Source organism: Hippopotamus amphibius, chromosome 1, assembly GCF_030028045.1.
Source record: "Hippopotamus amphibius kiboko isolate mHipAmp2 chromosome 1, mHipAmp2.hap2, whole genome shotgun sequence".
In the NCBI taxonomy this organism is placed as follows: domain Eukaryota; kingdom Metazoa; phylum Chordata; class Mammalia; order Artiodactyla; family Hippopotamidae; genus Hippopotamus; species Hippopotamus amphibius.
The window spans coordinates 45,222,401-45,244,254 of NC_080186.1; the positions used below are offsets into that span (position 1 = coordinate 45,222,401).

The following is a 21,854-nucleotide window of genomic DNA, read 5'->3' on the forward strand; positions in this document are numbered from 1 at the left end:
ATCTATGAAGCACAGTCATCACCTGGAATATAACTATTTTTCCATCATCAGCTTGAAGATAAAAAGTCCATGACGAGGTTATGAAGCTCTGTGCAGAGTCCATCATATCACTCCAGAATGACCTTACCAGAGTTAGAGGGAAGAGTAGATGCATTTTTGGCATCAGGGACATGAGCTTAAAAAAAAAAAAAAATTAAATCATGAGAAGTATATATATATATATATATATATTTCTTTAAAGGAAACCAATTGCTTATTAGATTTATTCTTAGGTACTTTATCATTTTTATAACTTTAAGCAGTATCTGTATAAAATTATATTTTCAAATTGTTTATCGGTAGTTATACAAAAATGCTACTACTGACTTTCATATACTGATGTTATATCCTGCAACCTTGCTGAACAATCTTATTAGTTCTAACATTTTATCGACAGATACTTCTGGGAATTTTTTACGTAGACAATTATATCATCAGTGAATAAGCTCAGCTCTGTTTTCTTCCTTTTCAATCCTTACAGCTTCTATTTCTTCATCTTCATATTACCAGGTTACCTCTTCTGATGGTCCTGAATCTTCCTGCCCACCACTCTGAATGTGTTGTTACCTGTATGATGATATATATGAACTCTGCTGAACCCAGCTGAACCACCAGCTGGCACCCACTTTTTACTGGTATCATCGTAAACCATCACAGCAGCTCTTGCCTGACAGATACTCTGTTCACTTATTATTTAAAATGTATCATGCCACTTCCTTCTGCTCTGCAGTTTCTGCTGAAAAATCAGCTGATAATCTTATGAGAATTCCCTTGTATGTTATTTGTTGCTTTTCTCTTGTTGCTTTTAATTTCTCTTTAATTTTCATCATTTTGATTATAATGTGTCATGGTGTATTCCTCACGGGGTTTATCTAGTATGGAACTCTCCGTGCCTCCTGGACTTGGGTGACTGTTTCCTTTCCCAGGTTACGAAGTTTTCAGCTATTATCTCTTCAAATATTTTCCCAGGTCCTTTCTCTCTTTTTTCTCCTTCTGGGACCCCTATAATGCGAATGTTAATGCACTTAATGTTGTTCCAGAGGTCTCTTACACTGTCTTCATTTCTTTTCACTCTTCTTTTTTCTGCTCCACAGTAGTGATTTCCCCTACTCTGTCTTCCAGCTCACTGATTGGTTCTGCTTCATTTACTCTACTATGGATTCCTTCCACTGTGTTTTTCACTTCAGTTACTGAATTATTCAACTCTGTTTGGTTACTCTTTATACTTTCTCTTTGTTTAAAAACCCTCCTAATTTATCCATTTTTCTCCCGAGTTCTTGGATCATCTTTACAATCATTACTCTGAACTCTTTCTCAGGTAGATTGCCTATCTCCTCATTACTTAGTTCTTCCAGGGTTTTATCTGTTCTTTCATCTGAAACACATTCCTCTGCCACCTCATTTTGGGTTAATTACGTTTCTCAACTTAGGAGAAGTAGCTGTCTGCAGGAGATGTCCTATGGGCCCCAGCAATACACTCACTCAAGAGGCAGGGGCCGGAGGCCCCAGGGTAGTGTCTGGCCTGAGTTTGCAGACTATAGGCTGCTGGGTTGTAATTTTCTTCCTTCCGGTTTCTGCTCCCTGCTGGGTGAGGCTGGTCTAGAAGCTTGTCTATTATTTTTTATATATGTGTATCCAAGAGAGCAACATAATCAAACTCTCGCTGGGACAGAGTGTAAGCCCTTAAGGGTGCTGCCAGAGTCGTCAGCATGAACTCTTCGCTATCCAAGCAGATTAACTCTGAGAAGCTTAAGATCCCAGGACCCTTTAATTTGCCACCAAACACACTTAAAAGCTACCTGTCACCTCCATCAAAGTAACAGGTACAAAAATGTGGAGAATCTTAAGATTTAATTAAATATGGATTAACAGGGCCTCAAGAGGTAGAAGGGGAAGGGATAAATCATACTATTCTCATCTTTAATGCTTTCATGTAAAATAAACCATGCTATAACAAACACCAATGGAAAAAAGGAAGGTAAAAATCAATCAGTAGAATATGTATGCATAAAATATGAGATATTTGATAACAGGGCAGAGTAAGGGACGTATTTATGGGCTGACTATATACAGTAGGCTACTGATGTTTACATTAATTGGTATCACCTCCCCTCCAATTTCTGACTTCTTGACTTATTTAGCAGCAGTGGGCCCTTCTAGAGCACAAGTGTGGGATACCATCTACTGAACACTAGGGATAATTTTGGTTCTACTGTATTTCAAAACAAAGGCAGTATGGGGTATTAAGAGAGAAGAGTTCTTAGAATCAGATCTGTATTCACGATCCAATTTTCCCACTTAGGAGCTGTGAAATCATTCATTGATTAGTTCACTGAACAGGCATTCATTGAAATTATAAATTTTAAGAGATCAGGAACCATGTGTGTTTTATTTATCAATGTGTATCTGTGTTTAATCTATATAGGACAGAGGTGAAACACAGGGTGATACATGTGTATGGGGAGAGGCACCTAACCCAAACTGGGTTGAGAGGTGGTTAAGAAGGCTTCGCAAAGGACATGACACCTGCCCTAAGTCAAGATGATACACTGGGCAGATGGGGAGTAGAAGGAACAGAGGCAAGAAAAAATGTCATATTACAAACATTAAGAACTGTTCAGTATGTACACAGTTAAGAGAAAAGGAAATAAAAATGGGTCTTAAAAATTAGAAAATAAGTTTAAAGTTACTCATAAAGAGTAAACACAAGTTACTCATAAAGAGTAAACACAAATTAAAACTGTAATAAAAGTTGTACATTGCCAAGGACTGGGAGGAAGAAGAAAGGAGAGTGAGTGACTGCTAATGGGCATGAGATTTCTTTTTCTGATGATGAAAATGTTCTGGAATTAGGTATTTATGATGGTTGCACAGTTTGTAAATATACTAAAAACTACTGCACTTAATACTTTTAGAAGGGTGAATTTTATAGCATGAATTATATCTCAATTTTAAAATCTGATACAAATTCCACGGAGGGCAATTTAGCTCTATTTCTCAAAATTAAAAATGCATATACCTCTTAACTCAGCAATTCTACTCCTGTGGTTTTATTCTATATATATAAATGTGAAAAATATGCAACATCATTTATAAATTTAAAAAGTTAGAAGCCTACATGTCCACAAATAAGGGACTGCTTAAATAAATGATACATCCCTACAGCAAAATATGTATGTAGTGAAAAAAAATGAGTAGACATTCTTTATTTCTTACATTTTAGAAAAGAAAGAATACATGTATCCTTACATATGTATAAAATACCTCTGCATTGGTAATCTTGGCTACATTAATGGAAGACAATGGAGTGGCTAAGAGATACAGGGGTAGGAGACTTTTCACTATAAAGTCAATCCTTGAACAGTGCAGGGGTTAGGGGTGCCGAAATCTGCATATATACACAAATAATAGCTGGCTCCCCATATCTGTGATTCTGCCAGATCATGTAGTGCAGTAGTACTATTTACTAAAAAAAAAAATCCAAGTGTAAGGGGACTCAGTGCAAACCTGTGTTTTTCAAGGGTCAACTCTATACTTTTTTTTACTTTTTGAGTTTTGTACCATGTGGCTGTGTTTCCTATGCCAGAGTTACTAAAATTAAAAAACTTTTCCCTGTATGTTTGGATAGAGTATGAGGGGTAGGCAATTATAAGAGATGACACAGAAGAGGTAATCAGGAGCCAGGCTGGGATAAGTGGTTTGGACTTAAACCTGTATGTAATGGAGAGCTACTGAAGTATGTAAGACAGAAGAACGACATGATGAGACTTCCATTTAGAAAATAAATATCTGGACACCGACTAAAGGATGGACTAGAGGGAGCTGAAGTGGAAAAATAGACTGGAAGTTAATTTAGTAATACAGATAAGAAATAACAATGATCTGAGTTAAGGCAATGGTAGATGGTATGAAAAAAGGGAACTCTCAATTTCTCTGAGTCTCTGTTTTTTTAATATGTAAAATATGGATAATATTGTCACTGGACCGAGAAAAAAACCAAAATGAGATTATAGGTGTGAACATACTTCTTAAGAGTAAAGCACTATACAAAAATAATTAATCAACCGACTTTTCTATTTGCAAACATACAATTTGCTTGCTGAAGACTAACTATAAAATATAAGACTAAAGTAGGATCATGTGGGCAATATACATTTCAATACAAAGTGCAATCTAAACAGGCATTTCTGAAAGGCAGTATTGTTTCATACCTTTTCTTGTCTCAATTCAGCGAATGGCAGCTGATTCTGGCAACCAAGATGGCAAGCATATTGCTCATCAGATTGGGAATATGCTTCTGTACATGCTGGAAGAGAAAAAGAGTCAGATAACAAGAAAAAAAGAGGAGAGAAAGGAAAGGGAGAGAACACTGGCCTCTTATAAAGAAATTTTATAAAGAAATTTCTTATACTTAGAAAGTATTTCATCAATAGGAATTTCCACATTTGGTAATAACAGCAAATGTATTATTTTAATAACACCCTATATCTTCTGCCTCCCACAAATCAAATGTTTCAGGTATAAATCTATTAATTACAAACTCAGGCTCTGGCTATATGATGGCATTCATATGAGGTTATCCTCAAGGTTAAGGTTTTCATAGTGGAAAAAACCCTGGACTGGTATCCTGAAATTCTGGCTCCATCACTTGTTGGTTGTGTATGTGACCTAGGTGGAGCTGTTTAACCTCTCTATTGATTTCTGTAAGTCTAAAACTGAACTACCACCACCTATTTCATGGGGTTGAACAAAACAATATACTTTAGTAATTTACACAAATATATGATACTACTGTTAAGAACTGGGTCACTTAGTTGAGAAGCAAGGGTATTCACATGACAAGGAAAAATAAAACAAAGCAATCATTCTAACACCCTAAATTCTGAAAAAACTGAACTTAGAAAACCTTCTACAGCAGGATTCTAAAGTTGGAATGAGTCTGTACCATATATTCTCTTTTCATTTAGTTCACTAGAGCCATTTCTTTCCTGTGATATAACACTTCACCACTATAACAGCTTTACTTTTCTTTCCACCCAGTCATGCATTGGATACAGTTCTTAAAGGTGCTAGATAATAAATCGAACAGCATTATGCACATATAAAGATAGCCAGTTAGGAGACTGAGTCATAAAAAAAAGGTTATGACATCACAGAGGCTAAATCTGAGTAGTGGCACAGTGATAGGGAGAAAGGTACCTCCTGCTACACTGGATAAACAGGGTAATGTAATGAGTGGAGACAATTCCATTACAGTTTTTTAAAAAGCTAAATGTCAATTTTGTGCTGATTATAGGTTTCTTTTATTAAACACATCACTTTTGGCAAAAGGTAAGAAAAGTGGTTTAAGAGATGACAAAGACTCTGGTTACTTCTTTTACTGGCATGACCCACAAAGAATACACTATTAAATACTGAGTCAAAGGCCTGATTCAGTAAGAAACTTGGAGCTAAATCAACTAGCCTATGATTTAAAGGCTTAGGAAAATTACACTATCCATTGAAAAGGTGGTGATGAATTATGAGAAGGGCAATTACTATCGCATTTGTCTAAACCAAATGCTTAAACAAAGGTGTCCCATTCATAGTACAAAATAAAGTCTCAACAAATAGATGAAATTTAAAGTGCATGAAATTTCTAGCAGCACCTACTAAAAGTTTAACTTCATAATAATTAAAATATGCTGGATGACTAGTTTATACAGTATGCTTGGCATTTTCTGAAGAAAATACATAAAAACAACACAACTCAAAGAAAACACCAATGTTATATACTGCTGATGTCATTAGCATAGCATCTTACCAGATTCACATTCCAATTTGGTCCGATTTAAATCAATTCCATCATCCACAAATTGACAAATTGAAAACAGCCTGCAACCTCTCTGACATGCGTACAACTCCTCTTCCTAGGGAGTTCAAAAACAAGGAGGATTACCAAAAGATAGTATTTTTCCCTCGGGGGGGGGGGGGGGAGTAAAAAAGAAAGCAAAGTTAGTAAGGCTTATTATAAATTGTTCAATAAAAGCTTTATGATAGAAAGAAAAATGATAGGAGCCAGGTAATACCTAAGACCTCTGACATACAAAGAAGTTTTAGTTTCTTATTTTAACAGTGATATCCAAAACAAACAGAAAACAAATAATAAAAATGATATCCAAGAAAGAAACCTAGTAGGCAAAAACCTCATCCTTTCCCCACATCCATGGTCATATTTTGGGGGGAAAAGTTGAAAATAAAAATAACAGTGACATAATCAGAACTTTAACAGAGGTAAAAATAAGCAAACAAATACTTTAGGACCAATGGTGTACTTCTGCCACATAAATATTTATACAAATCATCAGGCTTATCAGGAAAAGTAAAATGACTAGCTTCACACGGCAAACAGTGCCATAAGGGCCCCCACAAAGTAACGTATACATCTATAAAAATGCTTAAATGAAAGAATTTTTTAAAACCTTGGTTTACCTGAACTGAAAACACAAATAAGGGCAACATGGGACATATGGGAAAGGCCACTGGAATCAGCCAGGCTTGGACTAAATGCTCTTAGGTCCGTGGGCACAGGTTACTTTACCTATCTAAATCTCAAAAAGGAAATAAAAGCTATAAATTATCTCCAAACCCTGAATAATGCTGGAAGATTGCTATTCCTAGCGCAGTGTCCAGGACACTGAAGATGCTCAATAAATGGTAGTAGTGTTAATCATAATAATAGATTTTAAAAAAAGAAAACAAGTTATAGGCATCATTGTATATGGGTGAGAGCTCAAGATAGGAAAGATTCTTCACTGCCGGAAAATGTGAACTGCTTAATAAGACTAATGACATCTTCAACAGGCTTTTCTTTGGTGAAACGTATAGTATTTGAAACAAACCAGTATATGTTGGGGAGCCCCCTCAACTTACTGTGTGATCCACTGTGTACAAACTGGCAGGCACCTAATAAGGAAGGAAACAGCATGTGCATACACCAGTTAGCAACCAATGGAATACAAAGGTATGTATTTCTTTCCAGCAGTATTAGTAAAATTTATGCAGCAGCAACAATCCATTAAGAGGAGATGGTTGCAGTCTAACATTAAACAAGCTTTATTACACAACTTTGAAAGTAGTACATTTTTGGATGTCAGTTCTAGCTGCATTTATTGTTATGGTGAAATTGAAAGAGTTTTAACAATTAAAATAAATTTCATACCTGAGTAGCTTTTGCAGGCTTTGTAAAACAGAGGAAGAATTCTCTTATATCTTTGGAGCACCACATAATTCCTTATATTGCATAGAGGAGGCATGAGCTCATTAATATGAGCTATACTGCATGCCATTTCATTTAGATATGTTTTCTTTGTTAAACCAATCCAATAAATCCTCCAGTACCATTTTCAGAAGAGAGTGTAGCATGGTGAAAGAGCCTAGGTTCAGGAATCAGCCCTGGTTAGAAGCTCAACCTCACCACCTATTCTGTAAAACCTTGGGTTAAGGGACTTAATCTCTCTCAGTCTCAATTTCCTTAGATGGAAAACAGTGACAATACTTCTATGTCAATCTTGAAATATGATGAGGATTTTATTTTATATTTTACTTATATATTATTTTATCTCTACATCATTAATATTATGCTGTACTATCTAATAAATAGACATAACATTAATAATATATTTCATGAGCACCCATAATGTGCCAGGCACAGTGCTAGCATTTAATGTATCATAGAACACCTGGCACAGAGCAGGCACTCAATTGCTAGCTATTAAAAATCATATCTTTATTCCAAGTGTTTCATGTTCTAGATAGTATCTCATGCCCTATGTATCCAAAGCGACTGGCAAGCTTATATATAAAATATACCTTCCCCAATTTAGAGCACAAGGAAATGGTGTTCCCCACCAAACTGAAATGCCAGCTAAATAATCAGAAGGGAACAACGAATCCTCCTTAAAGAGAGAACCCTACTATCTATAGATTTTACATACATTTTCCTTTCCTGAGCTAAGTCAAGCTAACTATTCTTCCTCTCATTCAGCACTACTAATATACTGTATGTACCAAACTGGTTTTATGACATTTGGCAAAGGAAATAACCATCTGTTGCCATGTGTTAGGCACTGTGCTAAGAGTACCATGTTTATCATCTTTAATCCTCACACTTGCTCTGTAAGGTGTGAGTTTTTTTTTTTTACAGTTGACAAAATGAAGTCACGAGAATTTAAGGAATCAGAAAGGACACATAGATAGTAAAAGTGAAGCTGGGAACAGAACCCAGGTTTGTGTGGTTCCAGAGCCCGCTCTCTGTTAAAAAAGGACCAGGCTGGCTCTAATTATCCTTGTTATTAACTTCACTTATGTCTCCTGTGTTCAGACCCAGACAAGTTATACAATTATACCTTTGAGCAAAGTTAAAGGGTGAAATATAATAATTTTTATGTATCTACTTACAAACAAGTAAAATATCCTACTTTCTTGCAACAAATAGTTCTGAAAAAATCATTAAAATGAGATTTCTATCCGCCAGTCACAAATACTAGACCAAGAGAGGCCACAGGAGATTGTAAATTCATCTAATTTCTTATAATACACACTGCTTTTTCCTGAACTGTAAAGCACAATAATTTGAAGGACCAACAGACCAATTAAATATTTTTAATACTACAACTTTATTAATAGAAAGCAGCATAGTGTAGCCAGTTTTAGAATTGAATTCCCACTACTCCACTACTTCTCGACCATGTGACATTAGGCAAGTCACTGAACCTTTCAGAGCCGTGATTTCCTCAATTGTAAAACCCAACTTTGCAGGGTGAGAATTAGGGCTAATGGAGGTTAAATCTCCCATCATACTAGCTAATAGAGAGCAGACAGCTAATTAATTTTAAGTCCAGGACATACAGGGAGCCAGATGATTTAGAGTACCTGGGGAGAACAGCTTTACTGAATAAGTAAAAAACACTTATAGATATCACATCAATTGTTAGAAAATAGTGGGTATTATAAAAGTACCTAGAGGTTCCAGAAATGTTTATCCTTTTGAGTTGTTTATTTTCACAGCATATGTATTCAAATAACTACAAATTTGCTAGGAAAATCTCAAAAAAGCAAAAGCAAAACAAAACAACCAATACATCCAAACACTGGAAAGATACAAAATAAGTCTCTGCCCAATTCCAGGCCAAATCAGTATTAGTTTCCTCATACAATCCTGTTACTTATGAAACGTTTCTAAGAAGAGAAGAAAATAATGTGTTCAGGAGCAGTACACATTGATTTAAAAGTCTGGAAGTCAAAGTTCCTCATTTCTCTCTCTTGATTGCTGTACTTATCTCTGACTGAAAACTTGATAATCCCCTCTCCCAAGCTTTTTCTTGAAAACTGATAATCCTCAAGTAATGTAAAATCCAGCAGTAAACAAACATTAGGGCAGTGATAGTATTTAGAACTTTTCATTTCAAAACCCTGAAAGCACTTGCCAATAAAGGACATCCTAAACCCCTCCTCGTAGTCACTTTGTAGTTTAAGAGAGCAAAGAGGGCTAGCCACACAGTTAAGCATACAGCATAGGGAAGATGAAGGAAAAACAAGGGCAAAATGACCAGCAAAAGCTCTTATAAAGAAAGGGGTGGGGTGGGGGGATATACCCAAATTATATATTTGGAAGGGTGGGGGAGTCACCACGCAATTTAGGATGTGGAGTTAACAGTTCTTTAGAAGCTGCAAAAACAACTTGAGAAGTGGAATGGAATTAAAGGAAAGGCAGCACCTGCGGATGGACAAAAAGGGGAGGTTGTGATTCCCTACGAGGGGCAGCCTCATTTCTTTCCCACTCCACGAATTCCCTCTGTCTTTTGCTGCACTGAATGGTAAGTTCTCTGAATGCAGAAACCTAACTGCTTTTTCTCTAAGCCATTCCAGTCCCAGTGTGAGCGCCCTGCACACAGTTACTAAACACAAGCAGAAAGCCCTTCCTGAGAGTCTCCCAACTCCTTAACACATTTCATACTGTAATGGAACTGTCTACTTGTTTGACTCCAGGAACATTCTGCAGGCTCCCAGCCCAGAGAGGTGCTCAGGCAACAGGGGTTAAGAACAAACATTTTCTGGGCTGTCCTATCTGCAACTGTTCCCCTCCCCCGCCATCCCTGGAAGGTGAGGACGCATTAATCACCTGGATCCTCCTCCCCCTCCGAGTGTTCGTCTCCCCCGCGGCCCCGCCAGGCCCCAGAGGAAAGGGGTCATGTCTTGCTTATTTTTGTGTCCCCAGCCTATTAGAGGACAGGTGCGGCACAAACTTCCGGTAATTACAGCTGGAGCGGGGTGGGGGTAGGCTTAGGGAAGAAAACGGAAGCCCACAGATGGGAGACAGCGGTTGAAGGGTGGATTCAACGGCCAGGCTCCCAGAGCCGACACAGGTGCGGGAGAGCGGAGAGATGGGCGGCCAGGGAAGGGTTGCAGCCCGGTTCGGACGGGCCCTACCTTGGGGTAGGTGTGCAAGGGGTAGGTCAGCTGACAGGCCCGATGACAAGACGCCGTATCACCCAAGATCGAGTCAAACGCTTCAGCCGAAGCAGTCCCTGAGCCTCCGGCCAGGGCCATGGTCAGCAGCAGCAGCGGCGGGAGCCCCATTTGGGCCCCGACCCAGAGGCTCCCCTTCGGCGCCGCCATTTTGTTTGCCTCTATCACAACAGCTCAGCTTGTTGCTGTTTTCTTTTCTAGTTTCCTCCTCCTTCCGGGACCAGCACCTTCCCCGCCCCGCCGCCTGCTGCTTCCGCCTCTGCCGTTTCTCAGCTCCGCCCTGACCCGCCCGAAACTGCCTCCTCCCGCGCCACCTCCAGGTCTACGAACTTTTAGGTTGGCGAGAGGAAGTGGTTCCAAACATCGCGAGTATTAGCGCGAAGTGACGCCTTCCCTCCGCGAGGCATGCTGGGGCATGCAGTTCTCCGCAGGCGGGAGGCGCACGGTAGTCTGGGAAAGTTGGTCTCGGAGAACTACAGCAGCCCTAGGAGCGCCCGAGCCCGCCCCTTCGCGGTGTATTCTGGGGAATGCGGTTTGGTTAACTCCCACCCTCACCCCGGGCGGGCTTCGGAGTTCTGCGGGCGGGCGAGCGGAGCCTCGTTGGGGAAACTGCAGCGCTTGAAGGAAGCGTTGGTTTAGTTCTGACCCCCAAAGTCCAGGCTTGGGTCCTCAGAGGGTGCGTTCTGGAAAGGCCCAGCTGCTGGCAGGGCTGCTTTTCCTGGTGGGTCTCACATGACATCGTTGTTAGGCTTCCCCTTCCTGGGCTCCTGAGTGCGTGCGGAGGGCAGAGGAAGGTGGTGTTTCCCTTTGCTCTAGGGTCAGAGCAGGACGGTCGCGGTTAGGGTCCTTTGACCACGGGGCAGTTCCTGGAGATGACTGGTTGTTGTGAGGACCCTGCTGAGGTCTGGAGGAGGTTGTTAGTTATTGGTTACTAGGGGAACCCTTGGGGTTGTGGCTATGGTGGGGTAGTTGTTAAAGAGAGCTTCATTGAACCCGGGGCAACTCTAACCCTGCCACAACCCAACCTAAATTAGAAGAGGCTTTAGAAGTCACCACGTTCAATGCCTGGCCCCTCTACAGTGTGCACTTCTGAAAGCTAGGCATCTTTCAGGAAGTAGACCAGTCATTGTATACAGTTTTCAGCTTTTAGAAAGATGTTTCTTTTTCAAGAGGAAGTCTTCCTGTAAATTCCAACCAAGAGTCCTGATAATTCAGGAATACTTCCAGAGTGTGTAGAATCCAATTGTGTCAACTTTAGGGAACACACATCACAGTTTTGATGACTTTTTAGAACCTGCCCTCTTTCTTGAGCAGAACACGGTGTAACCACGTGAAGGTAGTTGGAGTCCCCTAGCAATGGATAAATTCGTCATTCGAACACCCAGAATCCAGAATAGTCCTCAGAAGAAAGCTCCCGGAGGAAAGATTTACAAGCAAGCCACGATTGAATCTCTGAAGGTGAGGGGGAATCTGGGAGTGGAGAAAATGTGCAAAGGGCTGTGATAGCAAGGAGGTCTGGAGGAGTTCTACTATGGAAGACCTATGAATTACATATTTCTGTGCTTCCTCCCCAGAGTGTTCCTGAACACTCCAAATTTGTTTCCCCCATACCCTGTTTATCAACTCCTGCACTTCCATTACATTCTTATAATTACTTTGGCTTTGTGGTATGTTTTGCTAGCTGGAAGGGTAAACCTCCTAAGTTATTCTTTTGCAAAATTTTCTTGTCTATTAAGCTGAATGTTAAAGTACCAAGTATGATTCTTTGTACCCTGTACAAACTCAGTAAGACTGGGTGATGATACCATACCCTCATCTCCTATTGACCAGAACTGTATCACATATGGCCTTCACAGCTACAGCTGAGACTAGAAAAGAGAGTGTTAAAATGGACCCTTGGCAGCCTCAAACTGTCTGATTTCTGTTAGCAAGAGGCAAGGACTAGACAACCAACAGTGAATCAATGAATATAAGTACCCAATTAAAGACAATTATTACTTCACTAAAAACAAACAAAAAACTGCTTGTAAGTAGTTCCCTTTGTCTTCTTGAACCTCTCCTCCTACATTGCTGACTTTTTTTTTTTTCGGTTCTTTTTATTGCTTCCTCTTTTTCCCGTGTTTGTGCTCCCCAGAGCTTTGTCACATTTTATGTATTTGGCCAGGGTGATCTTATTCATCTTGAAGCTTCCCAAGTTGATGACTGCCAAACTTGCATCTCTAGCCTAGATCTCTGAAGGTCAGAGTGAGATCTGGGGCTAGAGAAAATGTACAAAGGACTGTGATAGCAAGGTGGCCTTCTGAGTACTTGGCTTAGACACTCAGTTGGACTTCTTTTCTAAATGTGCCACAGGCTTAACAGACCTAGATTAGAAAGCAGTAAAGGGGAGTATAAGCAAAAGCCCTGGGTTCTAGGCCCTGCTGTGCAGCTGCGTGATCTTTAGCAAGTCATTTACTTCTCTGGGATCTCACTTTGCCCTCATCTAGAAAATATTGGGGTTTACCTATATCAGTGTTCCTTCAAAGGAATACTGTTGTCCTTTGGGGCAAGATAATTCATCATTTGGAACTGTCCTGTGAGCTCTACAAAGTTTAATACCGCTGGCACTCAGACAGTAAATGCCAGTAGCATCCCCCATTGGGATGACCAAAAATGCCCTCACATATTTACAAGTGGCCCTTGATTGAGTCCTACTGAGCTCTAGAAGATCTTTAAAATCCCTCCTAGTTTTGCAGCTTTGTGACTTCCTGGAACACATTCAAGTTTTTCAGCTGTTTGTCAGAGTATCCGTGGAGAATTGTGCACAGTAGTGATTCTCAGTGAGGGAGGGTGGTGGGCAGGACTGTGATATCAGACTGTCTGGAAGAAAGAGGATGGTAGTAATTGAACTGCATGTACACTCACATACAAACACATGGATTCTAATATACCTTCACCTGCCCCTTCTGCCCTGGGTGTCCCCACATGGGTCCCAGTGGAGAATGACTCTGTGTGATGATGAGAATAAGTCATGTGAAGATTATGGAATCAGAAAAAATAATAGGTGTATGGAATAACATTCGCGTTAAATGCAATAGCTTTTCCTCCAAACCCATTTTTTATTCTTCTGTATTTGTTTTATATCCACATACCAAGTAACTGGGACTAGAAACGTAAAAACCATTCTTAATTCTTCTCTCTTATATCCAGTTTTCAATTCTGTCTCCTTATAATCCTTTTTGCCCTTACATCTCCCACTCAAAATCTTATTGAATTTAAAGCAGTGCCATGGTCTGTTAACTTGTCTCCCTGCCCTTGGCATCCCCTGTCATTCCAACCTCCACATTTAAGTCAAAGAAATAAGTCTTTAAAAAAAAAAGAAAAGAAAGAAAATCTACTCAGGTCACCTCCTTGCCAGAGGAAACCACATTCTTCAGTGGTTTCAAATTACCTTTTGATAAAGACATTTTTTTAATTAATTAATTAATTGGCTGTGTTGGGTCTTCGTTGCTGCGCATGGGCTTTCTCTAGTTGCTGCGAGTGGGGGCTACTCTTCATTGTGCGCAGGCTCCTCATTGTAGTGGCTTCTCTTGTTGTGGAGCACGGGCCCTTGGCACGTGGGCTTCAGTAGTTGCGGCACATGGGCTCAGTAGTTGTGGCTCACGGGCTCTAGAGCACAGGCTCAATAGTTGTGGCGCACGGGCTTAGTTGCTCCATGGCATGTGAAATCTTCCCAGGGCAGGGCTCGAACCCGTGTCCCCTGCATTGGCAGGCAGATTCTTTACCACTGCGCCACCTAGGAAGTCCTAAAGATATTTCTTTACTGGCACCCAAGGCCCTCTGTGACCTGGTACCTGCCTACCCTGCTGCTCCTGCTATTTACATACCATCCAGTGTCAATCACTCACAATTTCCCAAAGATGTTGTGTTCTTTCATACCTCTGTACCTTTGCTTATGCTGTCCTGTTTGCCTTGAATGGCTTTTTTCTCTTGTCTTGGAGGCAATATAGTATAATAATTAAGAACACAGACTCTGGAGCCAAACTATCTGTGTTAAAATCCCAGCTCTGCCACTTAAACTACCTGTATGACCTTGGACAAGTTAACCTCTCTGTGTCTTTCCTCATCTATAAAATGGGATTAATAATAATACCTGTTTTATAAGGTAGTTATGAAGTTTGAGTGAGTCGATATATGTAAAGTGCTTGGAACAGAGCCTGGCACATACTAAGTACTATGTAAGTGTTTGCTGTTATCAGCTACTTTGTGAAATTCTTTGTCCCCATGAGCTAGTCAAGAGTTTCCCCTACTATAGGATCTTTCCTAACTACCCTCTATCCCCCAGATACAGAGCCAATCTAATCACTCCCTTCTCTCAGCCATCCCTGTATCTTACCATGCCTCTGTCATCACATTTACTTGTGCTATATAATAAGTGTTTCTTAACATGCCTGTGTCCCACTACACTCTCACCTTCTTAAAAGACAGTGTCTTATTGGTTTTGTGGCCCCAATAGCTGGCATGGGGCTTGGCATATAGAAGGCCATGGTGCATTTTTCTGAATGACCAAATGAATTAAACTCTAAAAGCCTTGGCATGGCATATGAGACCCTTTCTGTTCTGTTCTGTCTGAGGTGCCATCTCATCTCATCTCTTATAGCTCCCCTTTCACAGGAATGCATTCCACCACACCACATTTCTTGCTCTTCTCTATCTAAGCTCTTCTCTTTCATGTCTCCAGGGCTTTGACTTGATGCAGGTCCCCTTTCCTGCATCTTTTACAGAGTGAGTTCCTACTCATTTGTCAGCTGACTCAAGTGGATCTTAGATTGTAAGTTTCATGAGTACAGGGACCTTGGACATTTCATTTACCTCTCTACCCTTGGAGCTATCACAGTGCTTGGAGCATATTAAGTGGTCAATAAATATTTGTTAAATTAGTGAGTGATGAAATGCTTTCTGGGTCCTTTGTGGGGAATTAATCTTTCTCTCTTCGTTATTCTTTTAGCACTTGGTTCAAATATCTGTTGTAGCACTTACCTTACTATATTGTATTATCTGATTACCAGTAGTTTCTCCAATCTATTACAGACTGTTAGGACTGGGACTGCAGTATCTTACTACAATCTGATTCTGCTTTAAGACCTAACATGGTGCCTGCTACAATGTACATAAAAATTTATTGAATAAATGGTAATCATTACTATTTGGTGATGCCCTTGCTGGGTCTGGGTAGTAAGCTACTCCGCAAATGTTATTGTGAAACAACTTTATGCTCAGTACTATGCTAGGTACTCTAGGGTACATAAGAAAAACTTAAGATTAAAATATGAGCCTTTATGGGACTTCCTATTAGGGTGTCCTATCATAAAAAATTAATAAGTAATGATACAGAATCATATGTGCTCCATTACAGAATTGTTGTTTAGACAATAAACGTTAAGAGTTAAGAGAGGAGAGAGCTTAACATTTTTTGCGGGGATCAGAGCACCTTAAAGAGATGGAAAGATTTGGCTCGGAAGAGGGAAGTAGCGACATATAACCAATTCATTAAGTGGTGCCTGCTGTTCTCTTTCCTTTATCCATGCTCACATGCTCACTTTCCTGTGTACACAATGGCGAATTAAAAACAAGTTGAGTTAAACGTGAATTCTAGAGAGTTAGCTAGGTCCATATTCTGCCAAGTGACTATCCCTACACACCACCATCATGTTTTAATGCCAAGAATCTGCTGAATGTTCAAACTTCAATTTCCTCATCAGTAACATCAGAAATAGTATCTAACCTGCAGGGTTGTTATGAGGGCTAAATAAATAAGTGCATATTGAAAGGGCTGAGCATTGTGCCTGGCACGTAATAAAAACTAATAAATAGTTCCCTCTTTTCTTGTATGGAGGGAAGGAGACTGTGTAGTAAGACTGGAGCTGAGAGTGGTGATGGTGATGGTGTTCATCGTGGTTACTACTTACATTTAATGAGCCCATTTCTGTGGGCCAGGCTTTGTGCCAAGTGCTTTACGTATATTAACTGCTTAAGTTCTAACAATAGCTCTGTGAAATGGATGCTTTTATCATTTATATTTTACAGAAGAAGAATCTAAGGCACAGAGAGATTAAGTAGCTTGTCCAAAGTCATGAAGCTCTCAGTGGCAGAGCTGGGATTTGAGCTAGACAGTCTGGTTCCACAGTCTGCCCCCTATAGGGTGAACTAAAAATAAGTGGAGGTTTCTGAATGCCAGCAGAGGAGGTATAAAAATCTTGGACTATTAGGACCATTGTACTTCTGTTATCAGCATATTACAAGTAATTTTGCCATAGCCTTATCACATTCAATAAAAGTGATACTCAATAGAGCTCATGTGGTGTACATTTGAATAGTCAAGGTTAATTTGGTTAATCTCTTCTTACTCCCTAAGGGAAAGTGATTTCTTCTGTTGGTTGCAATAGGAGATTTTTTTAAATTGAAAGATTCTGAAATATGCTAATTATTTTAGGTGCTGCACTTAAGAATGCTCTACAAATCTCCACTCCCTGTGTGGGATTCACTAGCCAGTACGCTGTCCCCTGCCCCCACCACGGGGACGTGCCCATGGTATTGCTTCTGAGCGAGGCATTTTCCCTGATTGGTTTTACCAGACCTGATATTCCAGCCATCCACAGCTGTAAGACTGGAGGGTATTTTGCAGAGCACCTTTTCTTCCTGGCAGTAACCATTCCACTACTCCTTGTAGCTTCCCCATTGATATTTTATGTCCACGTCCCTTTTTCCTCTAAATAATTCAGATAAGAACTTGCAGTATCTGTTTTGGGGCCCATATTTGGACAGAAATAGGGAAACATTCTTTGTGTGTATATGGAATTCTTCTCTGGAACTGACTGCTGTATTTTTCTATTTTTGCCCTAATATTTCAGATCTGAAGACTGTACTGTACTTAGTCCTCGAGGGTAGAAATAACTTTGTTCAATTACACCTGCTGTGTACTAGGGATAGAGAGACAAATAAGAAATTGTTCTGGCCCTCACGTTGCTTATAGTCTAGTGGAGAAGAGAGCCTCGTAGATAACTGTTTGCGGAAAGTACAGATGGGGTAATTGAAGTCTGTGCAGATTACAAACTCAAAAGGGAGTTTGGTCAAATGCGGTTGGAGAGAAGCAAGCAAAGCTTCGTACGGGAGGTGATTCTTGAAGAGTCTTTAAAAATAAATAGGTGTTCGTGGTTCAGGCAGAGAAAGGGCATCTCAAGCAGAGGATGTTAATTACTGTGATTCGTTTAGGCAGCTTCAAAAAGTTTGATGTATGTTAAGCCAGTGGTGACGCTGAAAAGGATGTCAAGAGCCAAGGCATGTCAGACCTTGTATGCCGTAATAAAGAGCTTAGGCTTCTACAGTTCCATGTGCTGGAATGATCTGATGTGGAACCACCAACCTCATTCCAGCCAAGTAGAAATGCTTAATAAAAAGTCTCCAATACGGGGACGTCCCTGGCAGTCCTGCAGCCACTGCATGGGGCATGGGTTGATCCCTGGTTGGGGACCTTAAATCCCACATGCCGCATAGTGCGGCCAAAAAAAAAAAAAAAAAAAAAGTCTCCAATACAGAGCTGAGCTTGAAAAGAAGAAAGGGAAACCCTTAGGTGCCAGAAGGAGAGAGGAAATCCAAACCCAGAGCTACAGGCGTATGTTGAAGATATTGCAGGTTTGGTTCCAGACCACTGCAGTAAAGTGAATTTTTTGGTTTCCCAATGCATATAAAAATTATGTTTATGCTATACTATAATCTGTTTAGTGTACAATAGGATTATGTCAAAAAAAGTATATGCCTTAATTAAAAAATACTTTATTGCTAAAAAATGCTAACCATCATCTGAGCTTTCAGCAAGTTGGAATATTTTTGCTGATGGAGGTCTTGCCTCGATGTTGATGGCTGTTGACTGTTGAGGGTGGTGTTTGCTGAAGGTTGGGGTGGCTGTGGCAATTTCTTAAAATAAGACAATGAAGTTTGCTGCATCAATTGACCCTTTCATGAATGATTTCTCTGTAGTGTGCAATGCTGATTGATAGCATTTTACTCACAGTAGAACTTCTTTCAGTATTGAAGTCAATCCTACCAAACCCTGCTGCTGCTGTATCAGCTAAGTTAATTAATATTCTAAATCCTTCGCTGTCAACAGTCTTCACAGCATCTTCACCAGGAGTAGATTCCATCTCAAGAAACCCCTTTCTTTGCTCATCCATAGTAAGTAACTCCTTATCTGTTAAGTTTAATAATGAGATTGCAGCGATTCACTCAGCCTCAGGCTCCACTTCTGATTCTAGTTCTCTTGCACGTTCCACTACGTCCACAGTTAACTCCTCCGCTGAAGTCTAGAACCCCTCAAGGTCATCCATGGGGTGTGGAATCAGCTTCTTCCAAACTCCAGTTAATGTTGATATTTTGACTTCTCGTGAATCATGAATGTTTTTAATTGCATCTAGAATGGTGAATTCTCTCCAGAAGATTTTTCAGTTTACTTTGCCCTCAGAGGAATCACCATCTATGGCATCTATAGCCTTATGAAATGTATTTCTAATGTATTTCTAGGACTTGAGAGTCAAAATTAGTCCTTTGGAGCAGAATGGATGTTGTGTTAGCAGGCATGAAAACAACATTAATCTCATTGTACATCTCCATCAGAGCTCTTGAGTGACCAGGTGTATTGTCAACGAGCAATGATATTTTGAAAGGGATCTTTTTTCCTGAGTTAAAGCTCTCGACAGTGGGCTTAAAATATTCGGTAAACCATGTTGTAAACAAATGTGCTGTCATCCAGGCTTTGTTGTTCCATTTATAGAGCCCAGGCAGAGTAGCTTTTTGCATAATTATTATTATTGTTTTTAAGATTTATTTATTTATTTTTATTTATTTTTGGCTGTGTTGGGTCTTTGTTGCTCTGCAGGGGCTTTCTCTAGTTGTGGGAGCAGGGGCTGCTCTTTGTTGCAGTGCGCGGGCTTCTCATTGCAGTGGCTTCTCTTGTTGTGGAGCATGGGCTCTGTGTGCTCGGGCTTCAGTAGTTGTGGCACGTGGGCTCAGTAGTCGTGGCTCACAGGCTCTAGAGCGCAGGCTCAGTAGTTGTGGCCCACGGGCTTAGTAGCTCTGTAGCCCAGACCAGGACTCAAACACGTGTCCCCTGCATTGGCAGGCGGGTTCTTAACCACTATGCCACCAGGAAAGTCCCTCGCGTAATTATTAAGGGCCCTAGGATTTTTAAAATGTCAAATGAGCATTAGCTTCTACTTCAAGTCACCAGCTGCATTAGCCCCTGACAAGAGAGTCAGCCAGTCCTTTGAAGCTTTGAAGCCAGGCATTGACTTCTCTCTAGCTATGCAAGTCCTAGGTGTCATCTTCTTCCAAGATGAGGCTGTTTTATCTACGTTGAAAATCTGATGTTTAGTGTAGCCACCTTCATTAATTATCTTAGCTACATCTTCTGGATTACTTGCTACAGCTTTTACTTCAGCGCTCGCTGCTTCAGCTTGCACTTGTGTGTTATGGAGACGGCTTCTTCCCCTAAACCTCATGAACCAACCTCTGCTAGCTTCAAACGTTTCTTGTGCAGTTTCCTCACCTCTCTCAGCCTTCACAGAATTGAAGAGAGTTAGGGCCTTGCTCTAGATTAGGCTTTGGCTTAAGGGAATGTTGTAGTTAATTTGATCTATGCAGACCACTAAACATTCTCTTATCAGCAATAAGGCTGTTTTGCTTTCTTATCATTTATGTGTTCACTGGAGTAGCACTTTTAATTTCCTTCAGGAACTTTTCCTTTGCATTTATGACTTTAACTATTTGATGCAAGACACCTACCTTTCGGCTTGTCTCAGCTTTCCACATGCTTTCCTCAGTAAACCTAATCATTTCTAGCTTTTTTAAAATTAATTAATTAATTTATTTATTTATTGGCTGCCTTGGGTCTTCTTTGCTTCATTCAAGCTTCCTCTAGTTGTGGTGAGTGGGGGCAGCACTTCGTTGCAGTGTGCAGGCTTTAGTAGTTGTGGCTTGCGGGCTTAGTGGCTCCGCGGCATGTGGGGTCTTCCCGAGCCAGGGATTGAACCCATGAAAAAGTCCCCATTTCTAGCTTTTGATTTAAAGTGAGAGCCATACTACTTTTTCTTTCACTTGAATGCTTAGAGGCCCTTGTAGGGCTATTAATTGACCTAACTTCAATATTGTTGTGTCTTGGGGAATAGGGAGGCCCAAAGAGATGGAGAGAGATGGAGAAATAACCAGTTGCTGAAGCAGTCAGAGTATTTATCAGTTAAGTTTGCTGTCTTATATGAGCATTGTTTGTGGCATCCCAAAACAACTAAATTACAATAGTAACATCAAAGGGCCCTGATCACAGATCATAACAAATATAATAATAATGGAAAAAGTTTGAAATGTTGCAGGAATTACCAAAATGTGACACAGAGACATGAAGTGAGCAAATGCTGTTGGAAAAATAGCATCTGTAGACTTGCTCGATGCAGGGTTGCCACAAACCTTCAATTTGTTTAAAAAAAAAATGCAGTATCTGCAAAGTGCAATAAAGTGAAGTGCAATAAAACAAGGTATGTTTGTATATAGTTCTGTGGAAACCAGATACAGTGCTTAGGGGCTGGGGTTTTAGGGCTAATATGGGGACAGCAGATAAGGCCTCAGGCCACATGAAGCTGGGCGTCAACATAGGGCTACCATGTTTTTGAAAAATGAACTAGAAAAATTCTATCCACCAGTCCAAGGAATCAGCATGAAGATTGTATCATCTTAGGGTTTGGGTTCAAAAAGAGTTGACCATAATAAATTAGAACCTCACACTTATTACTATGTGTGTGTATATATTTTTAACTTCATACTATCCGCAAAACTGAAAAATTAACATAAAAACTGGCCCAGGATCAGGGAAATCCAAAGGCCTTGGCAAAGGCAAATGTGAGATTTCCCTGTTAAGACACTTTACAACGTAGAGTACACAGGACTCCCATGGAAAACAGTCTCCATTAAAGATGAATTCATGGTCAAAAATTATGAAACTCTACAATAGAATAAATTACCAGTAGGGAGAATGAGGAGGCAGATGTAAATAATAGAATTTCTACTCCAAGAAGCAGAGATAACAGTGTGAAAGAGACCTTAAATATGTTTAAAATGTTCACGGGATAAAAAAAGAAATAGAAATGATAAGAATAGACTAGTATGAAGAGAAAACGGGCAGATTTAGAAAAAAAAACCAACAAAATTTGTCTAATGAAAAAGCATATTTGTTGACAAACAACATTGAACAGGTTAAAAGTAGATAAGTCACAGCTATGGAG

General features: G+C 40.1%; 2 protein-coding genes across 11 annotated transcripts in view; one reads left to right on the top strand and one right to left on the bottom strand.

Moving 5' to 3' along the window:
* The window catches only part of TMEM59 (transmembrane protein 59), a 27,877-nt gene extending 17,043 nt beyond the window's left edge, over window positions 1-10,834 (bottom strand). For 3 of the 5 annotated variants that reach the window (XM_057711629.1, XM_057711601.1, XM_057711592.1), the window contains exons 1-5: window positions 10,510-10,834; window positions 6,952-6,984; window positions 5,843-5,948; window positions 4,251-4,345; window positions 23-175 (exon numbers count right to left, since the gene is read on the bottom strand). In XM_057711629.1, the coding sequence (XP_057567612.1) occupies window positions 23-175; window positions 4,251-4,345; window positions 5,843-5,948; window positions 6,952-6,984; window positions 10,510-10,698 (576 nt within the window). In that variant the 5' untranslated portion in view covers window positions 10,699-10,834. The remainder of the gene's footprint in view (window positions 1-22; window positions 176-4,250; window positions 4,346-5,842; window positions 5,949-6,951; window positions 6,985-10,509) is intronic. The other 2 variants (XM_057711610.1, XM_057711619.1) reach the window with 2 other exon arrangements.
* The window catches only part of TCEANC2 (transcription elongation factor A N-terminal and central domain containing 2), a 40,866-nt gene continuing 29,362 nt past the window's right edge, over window positions 10,351-21,854 (top strand). The window contains exons 1-2 of one of the 6 annotated variants that reach the window (XM_057711661.1): window positions 10,351-10,445; window positions 11,863-12,006. In XM_057711661.1, coding sequence (XP_057567644.1) covers window positions 11,905-12,006 — 102 coding nt within the window. In that variant the 5' untranslated portion in view covers window positions 10,351-10,445; window positions 11,863-11,904. Of the gene's footprint in view, window positions 10,446-10,747; window positions 10,994-11,082; window positions 11,270-11,862; window positions 12,007-21,854 lie in introns of those variants that run through there. The other 5 variants (XM_057711686.1, XM_057711651.1, XM_057711669.1 and 2 more) reach the window with 5 other exon arrangements.